This window comes from Orbicella faveolata, unplaced genomic scaffold (assembly GCF_042242905.1).
Source record: "Orbicella faveolata isolate gen_17 unplaced genomic scaffold, um_ofav_v1 contig_1, whole genome shotgun sequence".
In the NCBI taxonomy this organism is placed as follows: domain Eukaryota; kingdom Metazoa; phylum Cnidaria; class Anthozoa; order Scleractinia; family Merulinidae; genus Orbicella; species Orbicella faveolata.
In genome coordinates, this window is record NW_028301536.1 from 33,449,885 (window position 1) to 33,474,389 (window position 24,505).

The window sequence follows — 24,505 nt, forward strand, 5'->3', positions numbered from 1 at the left end:
CGAGGTAGAGTCAGATTTCAAACTACAAAAAAAAACACTCGTTCGTGAGAGGTCACACTCTCTGGGTTTGGCTGAAGCTTCATTTGAAAAGGAGACATATTCGCAAGTTTCGAAAACAAGACATGCGCCGCTTATTTGTTTGTTACACTAACTCGCGATTGGGACGGTTTCCATGGAAACGTCGTTTACAGACTCTCGCACCCCTAGAATCGCTCCTGTGGCAAGAGCAAGCACCGGATCATGCTCGCTTGTTTTCCGCTATGTGAATAGGCGGTAATTTCTTACTACCAAATATCAAAGTCATTGCCCACAAAGTAGGACATTTGATATTGGTGACTCTTACATGAAGGTGGCACTATTGCGCATGCTCGGTGTGACCAAAATCCAAGGCAGCTCGTCCAAAAAGAGAATCGCGACCACCAAAGAGTTTTATCGACGAAGTTGAACAACCAAATCCTTGTGCTATGAAGATAAAAAGCCAAAAAGGAAAATAACCTCTATGATATTGAAGTGACCGAGGTGGACAAGCACAAAAAATGCACAAAGATACATTTTGTCAGCTAAGGAAATGAATTTGATGAGTGGCGTGGTTTCGAAATCGACAGTGAGCAGTTACCATTTGTCCGTCTCGAAAAAATTTATGTTCCAGACGAAGAATCGTTAGAAGACAGAAAGCAAATGTTTCACGGCAATTTATATAGAGCGATTAAGCGAAAACTGTGGTCTGGCAGCAAAGAAGGGCCAGGACGGCTGGAGTTCAGGATAGAATAAGAATTGCCAGTAGAACAGGATGTGTTTGACACTGGAGTTGGTCAGGCACAGGGTCCGAAATTGCGCTTTCCTGGTCGCCAATGCGACTAAAAATTTTGCACTGGCGACCAGAATTTCGCAGCTGGTCGCCAGCGGGCGATGAACTATTTCAAGCCACGATAATTACACAAACTTAGGTTTTCAGCCAAATCGATTAAAATAAAATTCAAAGCCGCCCGCCAATTGGTCACTTACTTTTTACCTTTCCGCTGCTTTTGAAGTATAAAACCGATTTTCCTGTCATTATAACTCTACCACAAGGTTCCACAGCTACGATCAGTGCGAAGCTTCGCCGCCATGTTTTTCCAGCGGTTTCCCATAACATACGTATTGCCGGCGCAGAAGGCCACGTGCGTTCTTTCGCCATGAATATTTATTCAGGCGATGTGGTGTCCAAAGACTGATGTCCTGAACTCTTTCCGTAATTTATTACAAAGTAGAGACGGACTGGAACAACTTTTTCTGTAATGTCGTTGAGCCCGAAGTACGCCACACTGAACAGCGGTATGCACCACTAAAATGTGTACTAGACGTATGCCGCACGATAACTAACAGACTCGATGTCCGGGATTTCTGGCCATGCTGTATGGCAAATGCCGCAATGACTTTGATATGATGACTCTCGCACCCCTGAATAGTTCCTGTGGCAAGAGCAAGCACCGGATCATGCTTGCCTTTGTTCCGCTATGTGTATAGGCGGTAATCATCCTGCTTCCAATGGCTTTGTGCCCTGTCAACCAATCAAAGTTGACCAAAAGAAATACATAAATACATTTACAAGTAGCTAGTAAATGTATTGGGAGTTGTCTGTTCATCTTGATACACTGAGCCAATTCTCATTAGCAACGAGGGAATCGAGGAACCACAATCATGGGCCGCTTTTTGCTGACAGTCGCTGTTTTTCTTGTGCTAGTAGCAGCAGGTGAGTAGTAATCTTGTCAGGATTCTTCAGCTGAGTGACTAGTCTTCTATGAATTGATCATGAATCTTATCGTAAGTTTGTCGAAGACCCTTGGACCTGGAAAAGCTCGTCAAAAAGCTTTCTTCTCGTAATGCCTTAATTATTCCAACTATAATCTTACATTATTTCAGATAAAGCAGGAACCGGTTAACTTTCATGGCACGAAAACTTTAGTGGTGCAATTACCAAGAATATGTTATTTTACGTTTGCAAATGATTTGGCAATGAATTGCTTTAATGATCAGTCAACAAACTAATTCGCCCGGATATCGCATGTCGTGTACTCTTTGTATCCACAAAGAATTTCTCTTGCCTGAGTCAAGATCGACATTATTGCCTGCTGCAAAATGCTGCCCAAAAATTCTGTCGCATTTCAAACGTCTGCTTCATTGGTGCGTAGTCAATGAAGAATAGAGAGTTCTAGCTTCGTTACTAAACAGAAATTGGCGCCAAATCATGAAAGCTACATTTCATTTTCTTGTATGCTTTAGAATTTATTAAACAACCAAAGGAGCATATCACTACCAAATGATCACCGTAGAGATAGTAATGTCTAACATAAACTTGACGTACACGATGTAAATAACTTATGTAAATGAGTTGGTGGGAAAAAATAAGCAAAATTGTTCCCAGCAGATCTGTTTGATGTTTGCCATATTTTAAGAAAGGTGAACTGTCTTTCCGGTCTCCAAAGAGGGCCTTACCCAATACTGTTGAACACAGAAAAAAGCACTGATTTAACCATAACCTGTGAAGTCCTGAAAGTTAGCGTAGCAGCTTTCATTTAGTTCAGACGATGGCTTCAATCTCGGCGAGTGTGATAGAAAAGAGTCAATTTGTAAATTGATAACTGTTCACGTCCTTGCCGTAAAACGTAGCGAAAGGTAGCCAAAACGCATAGGATTTGAACCAAATCTTTCCGCTATCCAATTAAGAGCATATATTGCTGCTAAGCAGCAGACGTGGGTTAAATCCTGGTGGAAAACCGTGTGTTTTGATATTTTTCGCTGCCTTTCACTACATTTTACAGCATAAACATCAACAATTATGAATTCACACTTAACAAATAAATATCTTACCAGTTTTTACAGAAGAAATGCATAACCGATCAAAAATCATAAAATCTGCCTCCAGCCGTGAGGGGTAATGACTTAAATTACTCCGCCATCGCAGACAGCGAAAGTAAGGTTACAAGAACATTATTAAACAAACTTCTGCATATAAAAGAGTCCATTTGAAATGTTATCGTCACTATGATAGAAACGCGATTTTATTTGCTAAATGAAGTCGTATTTCCGAATCGTGGCCATTTTCTCATAGATAATACAATCAAACCAAGTGAAGCGAACCCCTCAGGTTCTATTATTGAATTGATTATTTGAATATTGAACCCGCTTGTCGTTTCAAGGATGCAATAATGAGTTGATTATTGGAAAACTGGATTCACTAGTCGTTCCAAGAATACGGCTAATGGGTTTAATGTTCAAAAAAATCAATTTACTATTAATTTTTGAAAAGACTAATGAGTTCACTGATTCAAATAGTCAATTCATTATTGCATTCTTGAAGCGACTAGCGGGTTCAATATTCAAATAATCAGTTCATTAATGTAATCTTGAGGGGTACGTTTCACTTGGTTTGACTGTAATTATATTCCTTTGATAATCAAATGTCCAGGTCTGTAGTTGTTGCGCCGACATTTTGAACTCGGATTATTGCAATAAAGTTCAGACAAGAAATGCCTTGTTGCTGTTCAAAGATCGTCACTTAATTCAAGGTAAACTGTTTATGACAAATACATTCAATCGCGTGAGAGAGAAACAAACAGGTCACGCTCGGATTGCGGAGAAGCATCGTTGGTGTTTCAAGCGTGAAAGTCAAAAAAACCGTAACAACAACAACATCCAACCATTTTATTTTGCTTAATACAGATAATATCATATAGCAAAAGTATACATTAAACTTAAATAAGCAAAAAACTACTCAAAATAGTAAGAACTAAACGAGCTGAGTGGTTACAAGAATTTTTACGCTTTAAATCGGTTGTAGGAAAAATAAAGAAAAGAAGAGGTAAAAAGAAAGAAAAAAATATATATATAGATATAAATATAAAGAGAAATATAAGTAGTAACACTACCAGTTACAGACAGAGTATTGTTTAATTAAGAGCGATAGTAACTTAAAGAAAAATACTAACCCAGCATTAAGCATAAGAACTTAGAAATTGCTTAGTCAAGGTTTTTTTAAACGCAGAGATAAACTTTTTATCTCTTCATCCAAATTGCTCCGGATAGAAGGACCAGAGAAATGTACATTGAATTTACCATAATTAGTTCTAACCTGATCGATATAATATGAACACTTTGATTTGATTTTGACATGTCGATGATCTTTGGCAGCCGCCCGATGATCCGTAGGCTATCTGATTTTAAGCTTCCGCTACTCGGAAAGGAACTCTTGCCGTCAGAGTCCATTAAAGATCTTGGTGTAACATTCGACCCCACTCTGTCATTTGACAATCACATTTTAGCGACAGTTTCATCCTGTATAAGTAGATTAGCCCAGATTGATCGAGCAAAGCACGCATTTAACTCCGGCGTATTAGTGACTATCATCAACGCGCTCGTTTTCAGTAAGTTGTACTATTGCTCTACTGTATGGTCCAGTACCACTGCTTGTAATGTGCAAAAACTTCAACTCGTTCAGAACTTCGCTGCTCGGATAATTAGTGGTACATATAAAGCATATAACTCCATCACTCAAGAATTTGAGGTGGCTTCCCGTAAAAAAAGCAGCTTTACCTCCGAGACGCTGTTTCCGCTTTTAAGTGCATGACGGGCTGCGCCCCGACCTATCTGACATCACAATTTGTCAAAAGGCAACAAATATAAAGCAGAACCACAAGAAACTCACAACAACTGAATATTCCCCTGTGCAAAACCACTGCTGGTCAGAGATCTTTTTATTACAGAATAGTAAAACTATGGAACTCTTTAGACAAAGACTTAAAACTATGCGAGAGTCATGCAAATTTTAAGAAAACTCTGAAGACAAAGCTTCTCAGCGAGTTCTTAAATTAAATTTTTCTTATTTCTTTTATTTTTCTTCCTTTCTATTTTTTTAAATATAATTAGTGTACTTCATACATAATATATAACAAGTGTACTTTGTACTTATCTCACCTTATGTATTATATTGTTCACTGAAAAACCTTTTAAAGAGTGTACAATAAAATTTTATCCTTATCCGTAGCCACCAATCAGATGCGCGATAAATTCGCATTAACGGTGTCTCCATCAGTCGCAAAACCCCACTTCGATCGTTTTTCTTTCCAAAAAATGGCCGTTACCCTGTAGTTTTATAATTACCAATTTAACCTGTTCTATTTGTGTAAGCAAACTAGAAATTCGAGGGACTTTAAATGACGTGTGGAATTGCACGCGCGAAATTGCAGCCTAAGGCTACAAAATCAGACAGCTCTTCTATATTCAACTTCATCCGTTGCTATATTTGGCTAAAAATTAGCTCCAAACTAAAAAGATCAATCTTCATAGAAAGTGGGAAGGTTTAAAAATAAAAAAACCAGGGTAAGGAGCAAAATAAATAAAGAGCAGAATATTGTTTTTTGTAAACAATATGCAACTACAATACAGTACATTATTGTCCAACTGCAGCGAATACCGTCCAAATATCGCGCGAAACGAGTAAAATATAAATATGTCATTGCCGGCTGGGAGGTCAGTATAGTGAAAAACTGTGACCGAGGTCTTGAAAATGCTGCCCGAGGTCACAGTTTTTCGCTATACGGACCGACCCTAAGCCGGTAAATAACATGTTTATTTTTTTTTCCTGCAGTAAATTGGCTTTACAGATTACAAATGGGTTTGTTTACCAACTCTTGTCATTGAATCGGCTTGCGCGCCGTCTACTAACGATTTGTACAAAATCTCGGCAACGAGCGAGTAACTCAGATAGTAGACAAAGAAAAATGTATTAAAGAACAGATTTTTTTCGAACTACTTTAGGTTATAGTTGCATTTATTTCACCAGTTAAGTTCTCCTGAATTGTTTTTGCGGTGTGAAATTCCGTGCGAAGTTTGAAGTTTTACCACAAAAATAATTTCTCTCAGTCGTTGCTTTTAAAATTACTTGAAATCAGACTTTTCCATCGTAACTTGCATAGCAGAAAGCGAGGAAATTTGTTAAGTGTATTCCATGGAAATTCTCCTAAATACAGGAACGATCAGAGAGGTAAACTCGACTGAAATTGACTCAAATTTTACGGCGAGAGAAACACAGGATTACGCGCTATTACAGCGCCAAGCTACAAACAACCAAGCAAATTCTAACAACTTCAAAACACTCATGTGAATTTACTTACAGTGACTTTCCTTGCCATTTTAAAGTGAACAGAGATAAACTTGCGTTGACTGATCGTCGATGAACGTGTAAAAAAGGCAAAAGATTGACGATTCCCGCTAACTTTTAGGAGCGAAATTTAGGCAGCGAAGAAAACATCCGGCCCGTGGGCCGTATCGTAAAAATCTGGACCGGTCACGTGCTTATGATTAGCCAATCAAATTCGAGGATTTAGGAATCTGGCCCGCTCAGATGCTTGAGAAAAAACATAAACAGAGATATTGTACAGTTATTTGCACAATAGAAAACCTGTTTGCCGTACAGGTCGGCGCGCTCATGCAAAACTATCACACTCTTTCTCTTCCACTGATAAATTTATTGACTATAGCAACTGGATAATAAATCTCTTATTAGATGTTTTGATATGTAGTATCGCTGTATATTTTTACTCGTTGTCTGTATTTTGACTCGCCCTGTGGGCTCGTTAAAATACGGCACATCTCGTAAAACTATATTGAGGATATTACAAGGTGGCGAGAAGATATGAATTTTATGTTCTCGTGGCAAGAACAATATCTTACTCATTCGCTGCGCTCACTCGTGAGATCCTGTTGTTGTCACGAGAACATAAAATTTATATATCTTCGAGCTAACGTGTAATGTTCTTTTTATTATATAGGCGTACCGATGACGGCGTTTTTGACGATTTTCCGAAGATTTCCGACCACTTTTCGAAGATTTCCCGAGGGTTCTCCAAAACTTGTTCGAAGGTCACACGAACGTTGCCGAACATTTTCCAAACGTTTCCGAAGATTAACGAAGATTGCCGAAGACTTTCGAGGAAGACCTGAAGATGTTTTGATGATACACCAACGAATTTAAGTACAATTTAAGAGACAAACCTGATATCAGTGAAATCATCGATATCTTCACTAGTGAGGATATGGAATATACGCCACTCGAGTCCCGGATGTGGTTTCGTATGAATTTTACGAGTGGTGTATTTTCCAGTGAGACACTCGTGTCTATATAATAAAGAGCGATACTACATATCGAAATATCTAATTAACAAATAAAGAAACCTCGACTGTGCTCTGTTTTGTTGTAAAGCGCGCAGGAAGCGGTAGAGCACGAAAGAAGTGCTCTGTTCTGTTGTAAAGCACGGAGGAAGCGGTAGAGCACGAAAGAAGTGTTTTCCCCACTTCTTGAGTGCTCTACCGCTTCCTAAGTGCTTTACAACAGAACAGAGCACAGTCGAGGCTTCTTTATTTGTTTTATGATAAAGAGTCCAATAATTCCCCCACGCATTTGGAAGAATTTTCAAACCAAACTTTATTTTCCAAACGAACAGAAGTGGCGTCAACCGTGCACTGTTCTCTGATAAAGCACGCTAAAATAAGCCAATCACAATCCTTGTTAGAATTGTTCAAATAATTTGATCGGCTAACGAAGCGATAGCTGTCAATCACAAACTGGACTTCGGCTAAGCTCTCAGTTTCGAGTAGTTTGGGCGGCTTTTGAGAGAGGAACGATGCCTTAGAAGTTGGCTTTTAAGTTAATTTTTAAATACGGATCTAAAGGCATGCGAAGGTTTATAGTCCAGAGGAACCCGCTCGTATTGTGACCCATGGAAACGTGCACTTTTCCAGTGGAAATTACGAAACACGGAGCTCAAAGCTTGCGGATGAAAATGCGAAATGCCGAGTTGAATTTGAAAGGAGCTACAGTTATTTACGGCTTGTAGCCGCATGCAGCAAGACTGCCTGTACTAGCGTAAAAGTTAGAAAGACTAAACGGCTCCCACTGGTTCTACTCCGAGCACAGAACAGAATATCAGAGCAAGCTTTACACTGACCACTCGTCGGTTCACTTCGCTGAGATGACCGGAGAACGAGTGTTACTACACTGCATGGAAGTGTTATTTGAGCAATTGGGCATTTTTACAAAAATGAAGTTTCTCATCATAAACAGAGACAGTTCAATTGTTGTTTTCTATCGTTGTTTTACTTCTTAAGTATAATTTCTGCCTTCGTAACAAATATAATGTCTTTTATCGAAGCACTGTTTGGGTTGAGAATTTGTTTATTTCGTTACGTGTTTTGTCGGCGGGAATCTAGCAAAACTTGTTATTTTAGTACAGTTTTAACACTACTGTTGCTAACAATGGTCTCTGTGAGCCATATTTACTACAGACAAATAGCTCGTTTACATTGCGTTTGTCTGAATCACAGGGGATGTTTAATTTGGGGCAAATTTGTCAAAATTCCGACGCAAAAATTTGAAAGCCAACTTACCGTCATGAATCCGTGCTCTGTTCTCTGATAAAGCACGCACTTTCAGCCAATCAGAGCGCGCGTTATATGGAAACTATTTTATAATAAGATATATATATATATATATATATATATATATATATATATATATATATATATATATATATATATATATATATATACATATATATATAAAATCGTTACCAGAACTCTCAGGCCAACAAAGGTGTCACAGCGTCAGGAGGATCAGTGGATTCCCAGTCCAAACCTCGCAGCATAAACGAACGTAGACAACTCTGAGGAGATCGATAGGCTTCTAATTACAAAAGAGGCTTATTGGAGTGCTCAGCTGTTCTCTTTGGCACCCCATGGCTTGAATAAAAGAAAGGAATTTCATTCGAAAAATAGAATTTGTTATAATTAATTAAATCCTCTCCTGTATTGTACGTTATTGATTGATCGTTCAAAGGCCCTTTTCTTGGATTTTGTCAGCCGTTTAGGTGTTGATTAGACTCAAGGGCCCTATCAAGGGATCTTATTATGATAAATATTATTTAAGGGCCCCTCCAGGGATTTTGTTGCTAATTTGCCCTTTCAGGCTCCAAAGGCCTCGTTTTGGGATTTTGTTACAGTTGATGTTTTCAGTTATACGTAGGGGAGGGTTTCACTTTTTCCCATGCTTGCCGCGTTGCCTCTTCGGTTATTTTATTTGTTTTAGCCAGTTTGGTCTTTTAGTTTTTAGCTTTTATCTCTCAGACTCTGCCGATTATTTTCATAATAGTTTGTTTTTGACTTATTCAATGTTTTTGCGCTTTGTTGATTTTGTTTTTTGTTCTTCGTTAATTAACACCACTTCTTGCTCTTTCACGTGATTTTGTACTTTTATTAATTTTCACTTGTAATTACGTAATCACTAGCACCTTAATCTTATTTAAAGCTCGTTTTTATTCAAAAGTTGTAATAACTGAAGAAGGTCTCTGACCGAAACCTTTTTTATTAAATTTTTAAATCTTTTTTACGTCAGAAGTTGTCCGTCCTCACAATTTCTCAAGTCGCACTTTAGAAAACTAGGCTTCACACCTGATGCCAAAGTATATTACTTGAAGCAAAAGCCATCAAACATTTCTCACAGTAAAATCAATCATGCATATCACAAATACGATTGTTTGGCAGTAAAATCGTGAGGCCTTTGTAATGAATGAGAGTTTTTTGCAGTTCCTTTAATTTATCTTTTCTTTTAACTCCTTTAACTTTACAAAAAATCCATATAGGTGCTTTGCTTCTATTATAAACGAGTACATAGCAACAACACAAAGGAACAAACTACACCACATGAATTTCTCTAGAACAGCTCAACAACACGGTTTTCGGCAAAGAAATTACTGTAACGCTTAAGCTAGCCAAGACATGGATCCGCTATGGAAAATGCATTTTCGAGTGACTCGTCCAATGTTCGAAGGAGTTGTTCGGGTACAAAGAAGTAACCCTGTTGAAACTTGAAACAGTGGCTGCTTTGCAGTTTGCAGAACCGCATTTGGTGTCGGATGATATGAAAAGCGATGGATCAAGCTGTCTATGAAAATGAAATTCAAGCAAGTTGTTCGTCTGTCCGTTAATCAGATTTGTAGCACCGCTGCACATCGCTTTCAGTTGGCTTCCATTTCCTATTGGTCAGTTGTGTTCTCAAGTGTGGTGTAGACCATACTTGGCGGCGAGATTCGGCTTCTTTCAACTTCGTTTCCTCGGCTACTAAGTGAAGATGAAGTAATGGCAGAGTTCTATGTATTTTCCGAGAACGTGAACCACTAGGGCTAATTGTTCATACTGTCATGTGGAATTGAATCCCAGTATGTGCTGAGATATTTGAATAAATTCCATCGTTTTAGTCACAAACAATGCTGTCATTATGATACGAAACGTTAGTGGCTAAAATCTTCAAATAGTTAAATAAAGAGTAATATAGACACTTAGAAACTTGCGACTGAGTTCAGGGATTTTTCACGTAGAAGGACTTGCAACTCATCACTTAGACGTCAACATTGATGGTTCATTTAAGTGTAATCAGATTGGTATTCTTTTAGTATTCATTAGTCTCGTTGTACTATTCTGTAACATCAACACTTTTTCAATCTAATCTCAGTTCAACTTTTTCGTCAGGATTTTCCAAATCGAAATCATACAAACTTTTCTTGCAGCAGTAGCTGACAGAATATCGGAACATCGAGCTGAGAAAGATAAGTAACTTTAAGTCCACACTCACTAGCTATTAATAGTAGACACTGAGGCGTACATCAGCCGGGAATAACACTTTATTAAAGTGTCAATGTGTTTTAAAAGTGTTTTCTTGTTCCTCTTCTTCCTGATCAGTGGTGACTTTGGAGTGTTATCAATGCAGTGGTAGTGAAGATGACTGTAAAAAGAGCACTCTGCAAGGCAACAAGGACACGTATTTGATAACGTGCCCCTTTGGAGCAGACAAATGCATAAGAACTTTTCTCAAGAAAGATAACTCGACCGCAGTGTTGAACGACTGCACTAATCAGTTGGGCTGTGATTTGGCGCAAGCAGTTTGTGACAACTACGCTGACGACATAACTTGCAAAGTTGGCTGCTGTGACGAGGACGCATGCAACGTGGGCTCACATGTCTCTTTCAACGTCATCCTGTTGACTGTATGCTCCGCCCTGGGCCTGGCACTACTGATGTGAGCCGCGGACCAAGCCTTTTTGCTGCTTGATGTATTCACTGCCTTATTACATATATAGATTGCCATATTCGAACAAGAATTAAGGACAGCCAGTATTACTCATTGCACTTCTTAGTTGTTATAGAAGAACTGCATTTTGTTCGACAAAAAATTTCAGTCAAGGAAAGTTGTTACTAGAAAACATTTTTTTTTTGTAGCTTTAAGGTCATTTCAATTTGTAACTTTGTACAATTTCATTAAACATTTTCTTAAACTGAACATTTGTGTTAGCGTTTTCACTGAAAGAAGGTGGGCTATGCATACTTCGTAGAGGCTCCGATTGTGAGAGATTTACAAAAGAAGAGCCTTTTCAAAAGCTATACTGACCGGTGTTTGATGGCCCGTTTATGAAATGTCAGTCCTGATCCATGGTTACCTTTCAGCACTTGGGTGGTACCAGGAGCCATAATCGGGGACAGAGACCGTAAGCGCGCGCCATTTCAAGTATTGGGGTTGTCCCCATGATATGGGACAATAATTAATTCTATTTTTAGAACAGATTGCGCCCTCGCCTGCAGCACACGCGCGTACATGCTACGAGGATTTTTGCGGATATCGCGCGGGGGAAATGGCGTCCGAAATTCCCGACATTTTTCATGTTTTTGGCCCACAACTTAACGCGTTTACGTCTGTTGGAATTTTGCTTAATTAAGTATTTTCGTCGTAAGTTGCTCCAGTGTGAGCGATAGGGGTTGACACATTATGCCGACATAATTTCGAGCACAATACTATATGTGGAGCATCGAGCATAATGCCGACATAATAGTGCATTTTGCCGGCATAATAGTGCTTTTTTGGCGGCATAATAGTGCCATTTTGCAACATAACAGTTATTTCCTTTTTTAGAGCTACTATTGTCCATTTATTAAGTTAAAACTACAAAATTTCAAGCTATTTTAATGTTCTACATGGTTTCCATTACTATTATCGTACTTCACGGGGGTCCCGGAAAAAATTTTTACGGCACAATTATGACTCACCGGGCTCCGGGAAAAAAATTTTTACGGCATAATTATAACTCACCGGGGTCCGGGAAAAAAATTTTGCGGCATAATTACGATTACAATAGTTACAGTCGAGCATAATTTGGAGCATAATAGTCCGTTTTGGGGGCAGTGCCAAAAAGCATAATGCTCGATTTTAGGAGCATAATGTGTCAACCCCTAGTGAGCGAAGTAAGACAGTGTCGAATTTAGTTATGTTCCGCTTCAAGCTTATATATATCCCTGATCAAGTTGTGTTCCGACGGATGCTTCTTTTACATGAGCTGTACATTACTCCACTTTAAATTTCACATATGTTGAAGACTAACAGCTTTTACATTACACAGCGAAAAACTAGCTGGATATGTTCAGATATAGCAGAGCTTCAGGACTTCATAGTTTCCTAGCTCCTCTTACCACACGCTTGCGAGAAATTTGCCAGTCTATCGCGACCGAAAAGTAAAACAAAATAATTGCTATTTTGAGTTTCGTCTGAATTGTAAGCAACGCTTGATGTTTCATCAAGGCCCAATAACTTTACGTCCGTAGATACTGCTCAGTCTTATTTGTGTAAAAATCCAGTAAAGTCTCTGTTATCGATGAATGAGAGCGCCCGCCGATGCGTGTTTTGTACAATCAGTAAACATGACAAATTGTACTTTCGCCGCACTTTCGTGTGAAAGCGTACATCGAACTCAAACAATAACTTTATAGTTTTTAAATATGTTTAAGACTGATAAATGTTTGAGAACATATTAAAAGCTTAGCTGAAAATATGTGAATAAAGCAGAAATAATCAGCAAAGTTACGATGACGCTTTCTTTAATCAACTTCGAATAACGATTTCGATTTTGTTGATCGAGTTATCAAAACTCCTTGCCTATTTTCATTTTCGAAGTGTAAAACTTCACTATGCTTATGTTGAAGAAACACACGATGTTAGTAGCCTTTTTTGCGTTCGTGAAATTTGTTGCAGCATCTCAGCACAAACGATAACGAAAGAAATCTTTGTCAAGATTTGCTGACAATTGAAAATGTTACACTCTACTCAATCTCGCACAGGAACTACTACAAAACTACAATGACAACACGTTTTCTCATCGATCCTCGTTTCGTTTTCATTCTCGCCAACGCGTGGGATTTTCGATCCCATAATAATAAGTAACCTGGGGCTGGGCCCAGTCCCTTACGTTCTACTTGTAACACACTCCCCTCCAACAGAAATGTCGTCCCGACATTATAACAGGAAATACAAAACCAAAAAGAACAATGGTTAGGAGGGAGCGTCAGTTCTCATCATGTTTCAAACTGAATACTTATTGTGGCAGTTCCATTATCCGCAGGTTTTGTCTTTAACAGTTTGTAACTACAGGGAAAATCCAACACAAATTTCGCTTATGAGTTAAGTCACAGAAGGCGAGCAACAGGTCTGCTTGTCCATGGTTAATACTCGGAGTAATCAGTTGTGACTTCAGGAGTGTTCATTACTGGTTTGTCCATATGGGCTGTGGTATATACTGCAGCTGTGGAATAAATGGGATGTGCGGGGTGCAGTGAACACACCGGCAGTGAGGTACAAGCCAGTTGGCCATGACTTGGTAGGGAAGTATCACCTGAGGGCATTGAATTGCGTTTACTACTGGGTTTAAACGTTGGTACTCGGGTACCCCCATCTGACTGTAAGTCAGAATCCGAGGGGGTCGTCTCTCCCTTCTAGGTCGCGTAGCTCCCTCTAGGTGTTCCTCTGAATCTGAATTGTCACTTTCCTCAGGGGCCATATCAGTCACATCTAGAACGGATGAATTTGGCACTGATGGATCACCAGTGTCCACTTGTGGGTCAGGTTGGTCCCTGGTATCTGACATAGTGGCACAATCTTCATTATCACAGTGGTCCTGTGGGTCCATAGGAGGGGTGTCTACTTCCGCCGGAAAGGCTATTTCATGGGTGACTGGAGAGGACAGTGTGTTCATCTCATACTCATCATCGGAACTCTCTCCAATGTCTTCAGGCTGAGGTGGCACTCTAGGTCTTAGTTGGGTGGTCTTGGATGATGCTCTCGTTGGTTTAGGCAGTGGTAAAGCATCACAAGGAAGTAGCAAGTTACGGTGTAACACTCGTTGTTTCCCACGGCCAAGTTCTGGCTTTACTCGATAGACTGGACTATCAGATATGCGTTCCTCAACTACATAAATTTGCTCTTCCCAGTGTGAACGGAGCTTTCCAGGTCCTCCCCTTTCTGAAAGGTTTCTAACAAGTACGCGGTCGCCGGGGAGTAGGACTGCTGCGGAAGCCTTCTTGTCGTAATACACTTTACTCCTGGCTGACGATTTCTGGGTGTTCCTAGATGCTAGGTCGTAGGCCCGTCTCATATCTGCTTGCCACGTCTTTACATAGTCCTGGTAATCACCCTGTTGAAGGTCGTTGTCTAGGTCAAACAGCAAATCAACTGGTAATCGTGGGGAACGGCCAAACATCAGGTAAAATGGCGAGAACCCAGTCGTTTCGTGTCTTGTGCAGTTGTACGCATGTATAAGCTTGTTTAAGGAATCTTTCCAGTTCGATTTCTTTTCCTCCGGGAGGGTCCTTAGCATCGAGAGTAACGTTCGGTTCATGCGTTCTACCTGGCCATTGCCCTGTGGGTGGTATGGAGTGGTTCGCGAGCTGGTAACTCCACTGAGACGTTCTAGGTTGTGGAACAATTTGTTTTCAAACTCACCACCTTGGTCGTGATGTATTCGTGCTGGGAAACCGAACCTTGGGATAAACTCATTGTAGATCTTCTCAGCAGCAGTGCGGGCCGTCTTGTTGCGCGTTGCATAGGCTTGGGCATATTTGGTAAAGTTATCAACAATCAGCAGTACATATTCATATCCACCTTTGCTCTTGTCCAGATGCAGAAAATCAATGGAAACTACTTCAAAGGGTGCTGATGTCATCAGGTGCATCATAGGTGCTTTCGTGACTGTGTTTGGTTTCTTCTGTTTGATGCATCTGCAACGTTGTGTCACAAAATACTCTATGTCACGGTACATATGTGGCCAGTAGAAGCGGGACCTTGCAAGTTCTGCGACTCTCTCCACTCCAAGGTGTCCCATCTCTGTGTGTAGTTCTTTAAGTACCACTGGGATGAAGTTGTGTGGCAGAACTAATTGTATCTTAGAGCTTGTTCTTCGTCGCAGGATACCATGTTCATCAACTTCCAGTTTCTTCCATTCTCTCATAAGGTTGGTAACTCCATGGGGTGATGAACGCTGTTAGATGTCGGTGTTCTTCTGCTACGAATCCTTGATGATATGCCTTTCCTTGGTCTAACACTGAAAAGTAAGTGTTCCCACTGAGACTATTCAGGATGTCTTGGATGCGAGGGATGGGCTGGCGGTCATCCTCAGTTTTGCTGTTTAACTGCCTATAGTCAACACATAGTCTCAGACTGCCGTCTTTTTTTCTCACACACACCACTGGGGAAGAGTAGGGTGACTTTGAGTTGCTTATCCAACCACGATTGATCATATCCTGCAAGTGTGACTTTACCTCTTCGTACAAGGGCTTTGGAATTGAATTGTATGTTTTTTGTACTGGGACGTCATCTCTCAGGTTGATTTCCAATTTCAAATGTTCGGCACATCCAATGTCACCATCATCTATAGCGAAGGCCCCGGATTCTTCCCTCAACATCTCCTTGACAATCACCCGTTGCTCACTTGACAAATGGCTCAAGTCAACTGGGGGAGTCCACTTTGCTTTACTTTGTTCGGGCTGACTTGGCTCCCACTCATAACTGGTTGCCTCACTCCAAGTTTCACCTTCCTCTTTCTCTTGTTTCTGTTCAGCTTCGACTGGCAGTGGCGTGACGGACTGCACTAACTGTATAGTGCCCAGTTCTGTCCGCCTACGTAAGGTCATCTCTCGTTCGGTGTTGTTGCATACTGGAACATACATTCCGCTCGAAGACCTCGGGGAGTTTCGGTGGAGACAGCCCTGAACTTCTAGCCCCTCAGGCCACGCCCCTTCCTCTTTGGGTTCGAACACAACAGGCAAATCTTCTTCTAATAGTCCAAAGTGTACCTGACATTTGACTCTCACAGTCTCTCCTGGTGGGACACGTATGTCTTGTCTGCCGACTCTGAGCATACCGGTGTCAGCTTCATCATCCATACTTTGGATGAAATTAACCAGCGCTCTTGCTTCGCCCTCTTTCACAGATAGGAACGAGTCATTCACTATTCGGGGCAATAGGCTGGTTGTGTTGGGGCTACTACTCCTCTTAATGACCTCTTCAATGACATTAAAGCCGATGATGGGATACTCCTGATTATCTTCACTTCCTATTAGTATGGGTACTGTCAATGGCTCCGAGTACCCGTCCTCCCCAACCAACTGGAACTCTACCTCAATCCAGCCATCATATGCGATTTTTGTGCCGTTCACGGCCTGGAGATTTAATCCATCTTCCCCCAATAACTCGCTTATGTCTCTTACTGGCTCGTTTGGTAGGTTAATTTCTTTCCAATGTTTGGACACAACACAAACTTGAGCTCCGGTATCCCACAGGGCATCCACCTTTTCCCCTTGAATCAAGCAGGAAACCACACATTTTCTCCCCACTAATTTGGTGAGTTTAGAGCGTTGTCTCGCGGTTAGGTGGGAACTGAACGACGTTTTCAATGTTTCAACACTTGCCCTTTCCCTCAGTTCAACTTCGCTAATGGCTTGACATAGTTTCTTATGCTTCTCCCAATGTTCCCTTTGACAAACTTTTGAACAATAGTGGCTAGTATGGCACTGTGAACACCGCAAGTATTGATGTGCCCAATCCTCCCTCTTTCCACAGTTCATGCATTGTTGGGACTGCTCATGAATCGGGGGGGCTGCTCCTTGTCCCGTGGGGGCAACCCTTGTCTGTTTCCCTGGGGGCTTGCTGAGTTATAGCCCCTTCGGCTTGACCTTAGGCATTGGTAACTGAAGTGGCCGACATCACCACAGTTGAAACAATGGTTGCAACGGAAACCCCTTCCTTGTCTTTCACAATTCCAGCACCCTCTAGGGCGAACCCTCCCTTGCTCTACAGGGTTGTACTGTGGGTAAGGGCTAGCGCGGCTTTGTTGTTCCATGCCCTCCCGGATAGCAGCCAATTCCGCTTTCAACTCTCTAACTTCAGTAAGAAGGTTAACTTTTGGTGGCTTTTCTGGGGTTTTACCTTCAACTGAGGCATGGCTGTCGTCATGGGTGGCCAATTGAGCTACAAGCTGTGTGGGGGTTCGGTTTGTGAGCTGGTCATGACGGGAACCAAGCTTCTGCATTCTTTCTGTTTCATTACTAACTGCTGCATTCAATTTCTCAAAAAGTTCTTCATCTTCCACTTGGGTGTTTTGTAGGCATGGTTTTATCTCCATTTTAATGTTATCATTCCGTAACCCAGTTAATAATGAATGCAGAAACATGCACTGTACCAGCTTTGGGTCATACTTCAAATCAGATCCTGCTTCTTGAGATGCAAACAGTACTTTCTGCTTTAGATCAAGGAGGCGAACAAGAAAGTCCTGAGGGGTCTCCCCAGCTTCCTGTACTGCCGAACTGAGCAGCTGATACATTTCCGTAGCCCCCCTTTCTTGGTAATGTGACCGGAGTATTTTACGTAATCTGGCAAGATCTAGATCGGGCTTACCTTCCAAGTAGCTCCTCAATCTAAGGCCTGGATTGATGGCTCGAATAACGGCCTCGACAATTTCTTCTTCTTTATAGCCCCGTTTCAATCCAGCGTTAATTTGGTGAGCAAGACTGGTAAAGCTCAAGCGATCTTTCTGACGTGAATCTCCAATCTGTCCCGATATTTTAAATTCCTTCCTGAACGGTGGAATCGCTGTGGTTTCTTTAGGCGTAACTGCATTTGTGCTTGACTTGACAGCAGACTTCTGATCCACATGTTCGGTTTTCACACCACCCTCTTGTTCACTCTTCGCGTCCTTCGTTTCTTTTCTTTAATTGTTTCTCTGAGATTCGTTAGTGCTTCAGTTCCGAGTTCTTCGGCGTCTAAATATTTCGTTAAGATTTGTATTAACGCCAGACGTCCCGTATCTGTCTCTTTAACTTCGATATGTAGCCCCGCACAGATTTCTCGAAGACTCGCTTCGCTAAGCTGACAAATTGCTGTTCTCACCTCTATCTGAATCTCTTCGACGACTTCTATAGACATTTCGATGGTTTCTTTGTCACGTCGGGGTCACCAAATGTTACACTCTACTCAATCTCGCACAGGAACTACTACAAAACTACAATGACAACACGTTTTCTCATCGATCCTCGTTTCGTTTTCATTCTCGCCAACGCGTGGGATTTTCGATCCTATAATAATAAGTAACCTGGGGCTGGGCCCAGTCCCTCACGTTCTACTTGTAACAAAAACACCGAGTCGTACTTGAAAGTGCACGAGCTGCACTATGCAAATGAGCTAATTGTACGCGTCAGACTTTCCTTTCAAAAACTTTTGCAAACTCACCAAACAAGTAGAAACAATAAGAAACCATCAAAACAGGTTTTGGTTATGATTACCATTGTCTGAGAAACTCACAAATTAACTCGATACCAGAGTAGAGAGTTTTCTTGCTACATTCTTAAGTCAGAACAAACGCAAAAACATACACGTAAGCTTACAACTAGCGCGAGCAGACCTTATTATTCATTCCCAGCGCGAGATTGAAGTCTTGTTTTCGACCCAGGAAAAACCCACCTTTTCCGTTAGCTCAGAGCATAAAACTACATATAAGCGCCCTAGTTCGTATTCCCTGTCTTATTCCCTGCCATCGCTGTGAAAAATACTCAACTCTCACCATTTGATCACGCAACGTGACAACATCCACGCGAGAGCCCCCGACATGTGCGTGGATCCGCGCCGGATATATGACGTCAGGATGGCGCAATTTGTTCTAAAAATAGAAAAATTGTCCCATATCATAGGTGCGCGCGGATCCTAAGACTTACGGTCTCCGTCCCCGATTATGGCTCCTGGTGGTACCCATCTATACACGTACGTAGAGAGGGTCACAAAGGGATTTAAGTGTCTTGCCGTACAACACAATTCAATCATAATTATATAGAACAAGGTATACATGTATATTTACCTTGTTTGTTGTAGCAGTAGCCCGCGGTTGATATTTCTGTCGCTGCAAACGCGTCATTTTGTCGGTCACGCTTCAAGAACGAGGCATGCACATATACCTGCCTAGTTTGTTGGTGCCGTAGCCCCAGGTTGATAATTTCTTTTGATTCAAACGCTTCATGGCATGCAAGTTTGGGATGGTATTCGGACCATAAACTGCGGTTACGATCCCTTCAAACCGTACGGATCGACAAAGCGTTTCACCGCCTGGCTCAAGTATGGATGTCGTTTATATTCTAAATCCCCTTAATGAGATGCAATTTTGCGATCGTATACGGACCGAAAACAGTCTTTGACGATCTGTCAAGATGTGCGGATCGTAAAATTGTATTTTCAAACCCTTCCGATTTATTGAATATTGCATGGGCAAGACTGTGTTTTTACGAGATTTGAATCGCATCGGAACCGACCCTACCAAGTTCGACTTACATTTCCTGTGTTTTGAGGGTGTCAAAACAACTGTAAATGATGGGGCAGCGACAGGGTGCTCGTTTTTAGCGACACGGTCTTTGGAAGTCTGTGTCTGTGCCAGCAAAAGATACATGATGATCCAGGAAAAGGCCGTGCAGTTTCAAATTTTCTTCGACCCCGAGGATTCTGAACAGAATCAAACATGCACCCAATTCTTTGTCTTTCCAAAAGGTTGTAAGGGTGGGTTCTCGCCAGGCCCTCTCAAATAAACTTATTTGGCTTGACGCAATGTATGTTCATTGCTGTTGCCTTAATATGCCCCCTTCCCCCTCGAATATCCAGGCCAGGGCTTTGCAATCATTAGAAAACATGTTACCATAATTCTCTTTATATCACAAGTTGCCCTAACAATGGTATCACCTCTTAGGGTAATGGTAATGTCTGCATACGAGCCAAATAGCCCATCAGGCCGGAGCTTATCCCGGTTTCTGTAGCACGAAGCCACTAGGAGTATGTCTGCTATTCCCTGGATGGGATGCTAGTCCATCGCAGGGTTATCCCCAGCATTAAGTTTGTCTGTACCCATTTATACACCTGGTTGGAGAGAGGTACTGTGAGCGTTAAGTCCGCTAAATGGTTTCCATGCTTCTAAGAGTCTCCGGCAGACCGGGACTCAAACTTGGACCGCTCGATCCGGAGACGAGCACACTAACCATGAGGCCACCACGCCTCCCACATCACCTATTAGACACACCCTCGATGTTTGCTCTACGCTATATGAAGATCTTTATAGTACAGAAACGAAAACGCAAACGAAGCGAATCTTGGTCACATCACACTATGCTGACCCAAGTACAACAAAGCAATAGAAGGGGATAAAATTAACCTTCTTAGCTACATCAACACTTTTATGGAATTTAACACCTGTCATTATAAAATCCAGTGGGATACATCTGTAACAAGTGGGTAAAATCGATCAGCTTGCCTTTCACTACAAACCTTTGTCCATTTTTTAAGCAATGACGTATTGTGTGACGTCATCGCTTTATGCTGGCATGCATGTATTCCTTTGGATAGTGATTTCGCATAATTTGTCGCGGTTATGTCCGTGCGCAAATGTCGCACACGATTTATCCCCCTGTGGAAGCGAAACGCACTCTGGGAGTTCCTTTGCTGCTTTCCTTTGCTGTTTGTAGGTTCAGCGGAGTGCTTTTAATTGTAGCTTTTAAAAGAAGATTTAGGGGTGGATTTTGGTTTAAACAGTATCGGATAAATTTGCGTTCACCGGCAAACTCATACTGAATAAGAACATATCCTCTATACATACAAGTTTAGATAGACAAGTAAGTTGCACAGACGATAGGTGAAGGTTTTGCGGCTTTCCTTTGCTGTTTGTAGGATCAGCAGACTGCTTTTAATCGATATGACAAGTATACAGTTAAAACAACAAATTAATTTCCGGTGAGGTAATTAGTGTTGCCAAATATTCTTAAAGATAATATGGTGTCGATTTCTGAGAGAGGAACATTCCTTTGCGAGTTTCCTTTGCGGCTTTCCTTTGCTATTTGTAGGATCAGCGGAGTGCTTTTAATTTCAGCTGTTAAACGAAGATTTGGGGGTTGATTTTGGTTTATACAGTGTCGGATAAATTTGCGCTCACTGGCAAACTCGTAATAAGAACATATCGTCCATACATACAAAGTTAGATAGACAAGTAAGTCGCATACGCGATAGCTGAAGGGTTTACATAAAATTTACGGATTGGTAACGCAGCTGTCTTGAAGCGAATTGAATGAGTATTGCATGAGCACTGAAATATACAGTTTACAGTAGTGATAATGAAGTCAGGCTACGATTCATTTGCAGTTTTCAGTTTTTTATGAAGTTTTGGAAATGTGCTGTTTTATATTTTCCGTCAACGAAAGAGTGGTTGTGATTAAACAATCGATAATCGTTTTGTCAGGGTAAAGACAATACGAATGTTCATTGATGACAAGTATACGGTTAACAATAAATTAATTTTCTGTGAGGTAATAAGCGTTGCCAAAGATCTTTAAAAATAATAAGGTGTCGATTTCAGAGAGAGAAACTTGTACTTTGCGGCTTTCCTTTGCTGTTTGTAGGATCAGCGGAGTGCTTTCAATTTCAGCTTTTAAACGAAGATTTGGGGGTGGATTTCGGTTTATACAGTGTCGGATAAATTTGCGCTCACGGGTAAACGCATAATAACATATCTTCGATGCATACAATTTTAGATAGACAAGCGGGTCGCACACGCGATATGACAAGTCAAGAGAAAATGATTTTCTCTTGGACAAGTATATGGTTAAAACGACAAATTAATTTCCGGTGAGGTAATTAGCTTTGCCAAATATCTTTAAAGATAATAAGGTGTTGGTTTCAGAGAGAGGAACTTTTCAGCGGAGTGCTTTTTATTTGGGTTGGTACATTTCGCTGACCCCTAGCACATGGACTGACAAGATGGACCTGGTACATGAACAACTTGAATAAACCACCAATGGACTACCCTAAATGTAAACCCCTAAAATTTCTAACCCAAAAGTTTAAGAATCAGTTTGTCTGCTCATGTTCCAATCTTCTAGGAACAATTTTTAAACGTCATCGCTTCTGCATGCATTGCGTGCCGTTTATTATAAACATATGATACTACTTTTTGGGACCCTATCTCCAGGACGCCAGGAGTAGTTTGGCAGGCGATGCTGAAATTCCTCGTGTTTGATATAATTCCCTGACATGCCACTATCTTTAGCTTGTTCCTTAGGGAGATGTTGCGTCCCTTTGCGAGGAAGTGTCAATAATATAAGTCCTTGTGCTGGGGTAGAATAACATGAGTATGGAGTCAAAAATAAAACCGAAGGATTCTTTTTAAGGTTTTGTCGGCTGCAACACAGATTGTCGGCTGCAACACAGATTTCTACTTCTTAATAACAAAACCTAGTTTCTCAAAAAGGCATTTGGACTCCATATACTTGAGAGTGTGTCTCACACCTTCTCTAATGAGTGTCTGGCAGGCTGAAACAACTCTGTCCTGTTTTTGTCTGGTGTGAGGTATTAGGTACGTAATATATCTTCAAATGTAACTTAGATTATTCCAATAAGTGCTATTCTTAGAATTTCTAGAATTTCATGTTGTGCAAAAATGAGCACAGTGACCCCTACTTTTTATTGCATTTTTCTAATATAACGTGATTACCAACTCGATGGAGTTTGAGAATTTTTTTAATACTCCTTATTTTTAAGTGGAATCACCTAAAAGAGCTCAATAAACTATATCTGGTTCTTCGGCCAAGCCATTGGGCAGGCAAGTATACTGAAATAATATGCCTCTCAGCGCGAACTGCAAATAATCTCAGTGCTCAGATCAGATGGCTCATTGTAATAAGCATCTGTCAAGTCGATTGAGGACATGTGACAAATTTTTTCTCATTAATTATAAACACAGCACAGGATAAGCTCAACTTTTTGAAATGCGTAAATTCGATAAACTCATTTAAGCTTTTAAGATCAAGTAGTAATGGACGCTCATATAGGCAGTAACGGCCACAAATTTCAGCCAATCCGGAGCCGAATTAAGAAGTCAAGATGGCGGCGCCCGCGAAAGTCGGCCATGCTGGAAAACAGCCCACAAAGCCTCGACAGAGGACCTGGGATCGGTCTCACGGATTTCCATGGCAACACAAATCACGGCAAGGTCACGCCAAAAATGTCATGCAACTTCAAACTCGATACAGTGTCCTGTGGTCCTAAACGACAAAAGTCCTTCCGGCAAGCGGCCATGATGAAGACTGAGAGAGAATTGGGTCCGAGGTCTGACTATAGGGAGGCTAGTCCAAAGCATCATGGGACGATGATATCATCGGGAACCAATCAAAGGAAAGAAATCAGAATGAATCAAAGTACTTACAGCTGGGCTTCCCCAGTCCCCCTCTCTTAAGGAGAGTATTAAACCAAACATCACACAATGTCAAATGTCACGAACTTTAATATCAAAACTTTTACTTTTGCCATGATGATCGAGTAAAAAGACCGGTTTCTATCGTCATTGCACAATTTTTTAAATGAACCTTAATGTCCAAAACGTTTGCGCTAAAATTACAGAAAGCTGGTCATCGTGTCTCAAATAAGATAACACTACTAAAACAATGGAACAGAAATAACTTTATCTAGCGTGAATGCAATCCTTGACGGGTAACGAATAATAAGCGAAGGCAAAAATATATAGGGTAAAAGGTGAAAAGGAAAAAAATACAATTGAAATACTTCAAGTGGAAATGAATTGCCAATGGCAGTTTGCAATAAAATCTAAACTCCTTGATCTCGACTGTTCCCTTGTGAAAAGTATCATTCAAAGGAATCTTAATTGAACAAACAAAAGGCATTTTGGGCGACCATTGAAGAATTAACATAATTAGTCAGGGATGAAAGATAGAATAAATTAAAACCGGAAAGCACGTGTTTAGAGGCTGACATTATGTTAGACTGTATCTTAACCCTTGAGAATAACATCGAAGGAGTTTCAAACAAACATTTCGCGCTTGAAATAAAGATCTAACTTCATTTACAAACACTGCAAACTAAACGCTTCCAATAAAACAGCCGCTCGAATAATAAGTAGTTTTAGACAGGTATAAAATCACTTGCATTAACCATAGTCCTTTCCTCCAAAGCGTCGCACAGCTCTTGATCGCTTAGATCCATAATCGCCAAGACAAGAATGAGAATCTTAAGATGTGTCCAACTTTGTCACGAGTAAAATGACTTCTTTCAAAACTGTTTGACTTA

The 24,505-nt window shown here is 40.8% G+C and overlaps 1 protein-coding gene across 2 annotated transcripts in view; it reads left to right on the forward strand.

The window, feature by feature from the left end:
• Positions 1–1,594: 1,594 nt before the first annotated feature.
• The window catches only part of LOC149118822 (uncharacterized), a 51,694-nt gene continuing 28,783 nt past the window's right edge, over positions 1,595–24,505 (forward strand). Inside the window, exons 1-2 of one of the 2 annotated variants that reach the window (XM_089273217.1) lie at positions 1,595–1,732; positions 10,771–11,368. In XM_089273217.1, coding sequence (XP_089129343.1) covers positions 1,681–1,732; positions 10,771–11,111 — 393 coding nt within the window. In that variant the 5' untranslated portion in view covers positions 1,595–1,680 and the 3' untranslated portion in view covers positions 11,112–11,368. Of the gene's footprint in view, positions 1,733–10,770; positions 11,369–24,505 lie in introns of those variants that run through there. The other variant, XM_089273224.1, reaches the window with a different exon arrangement.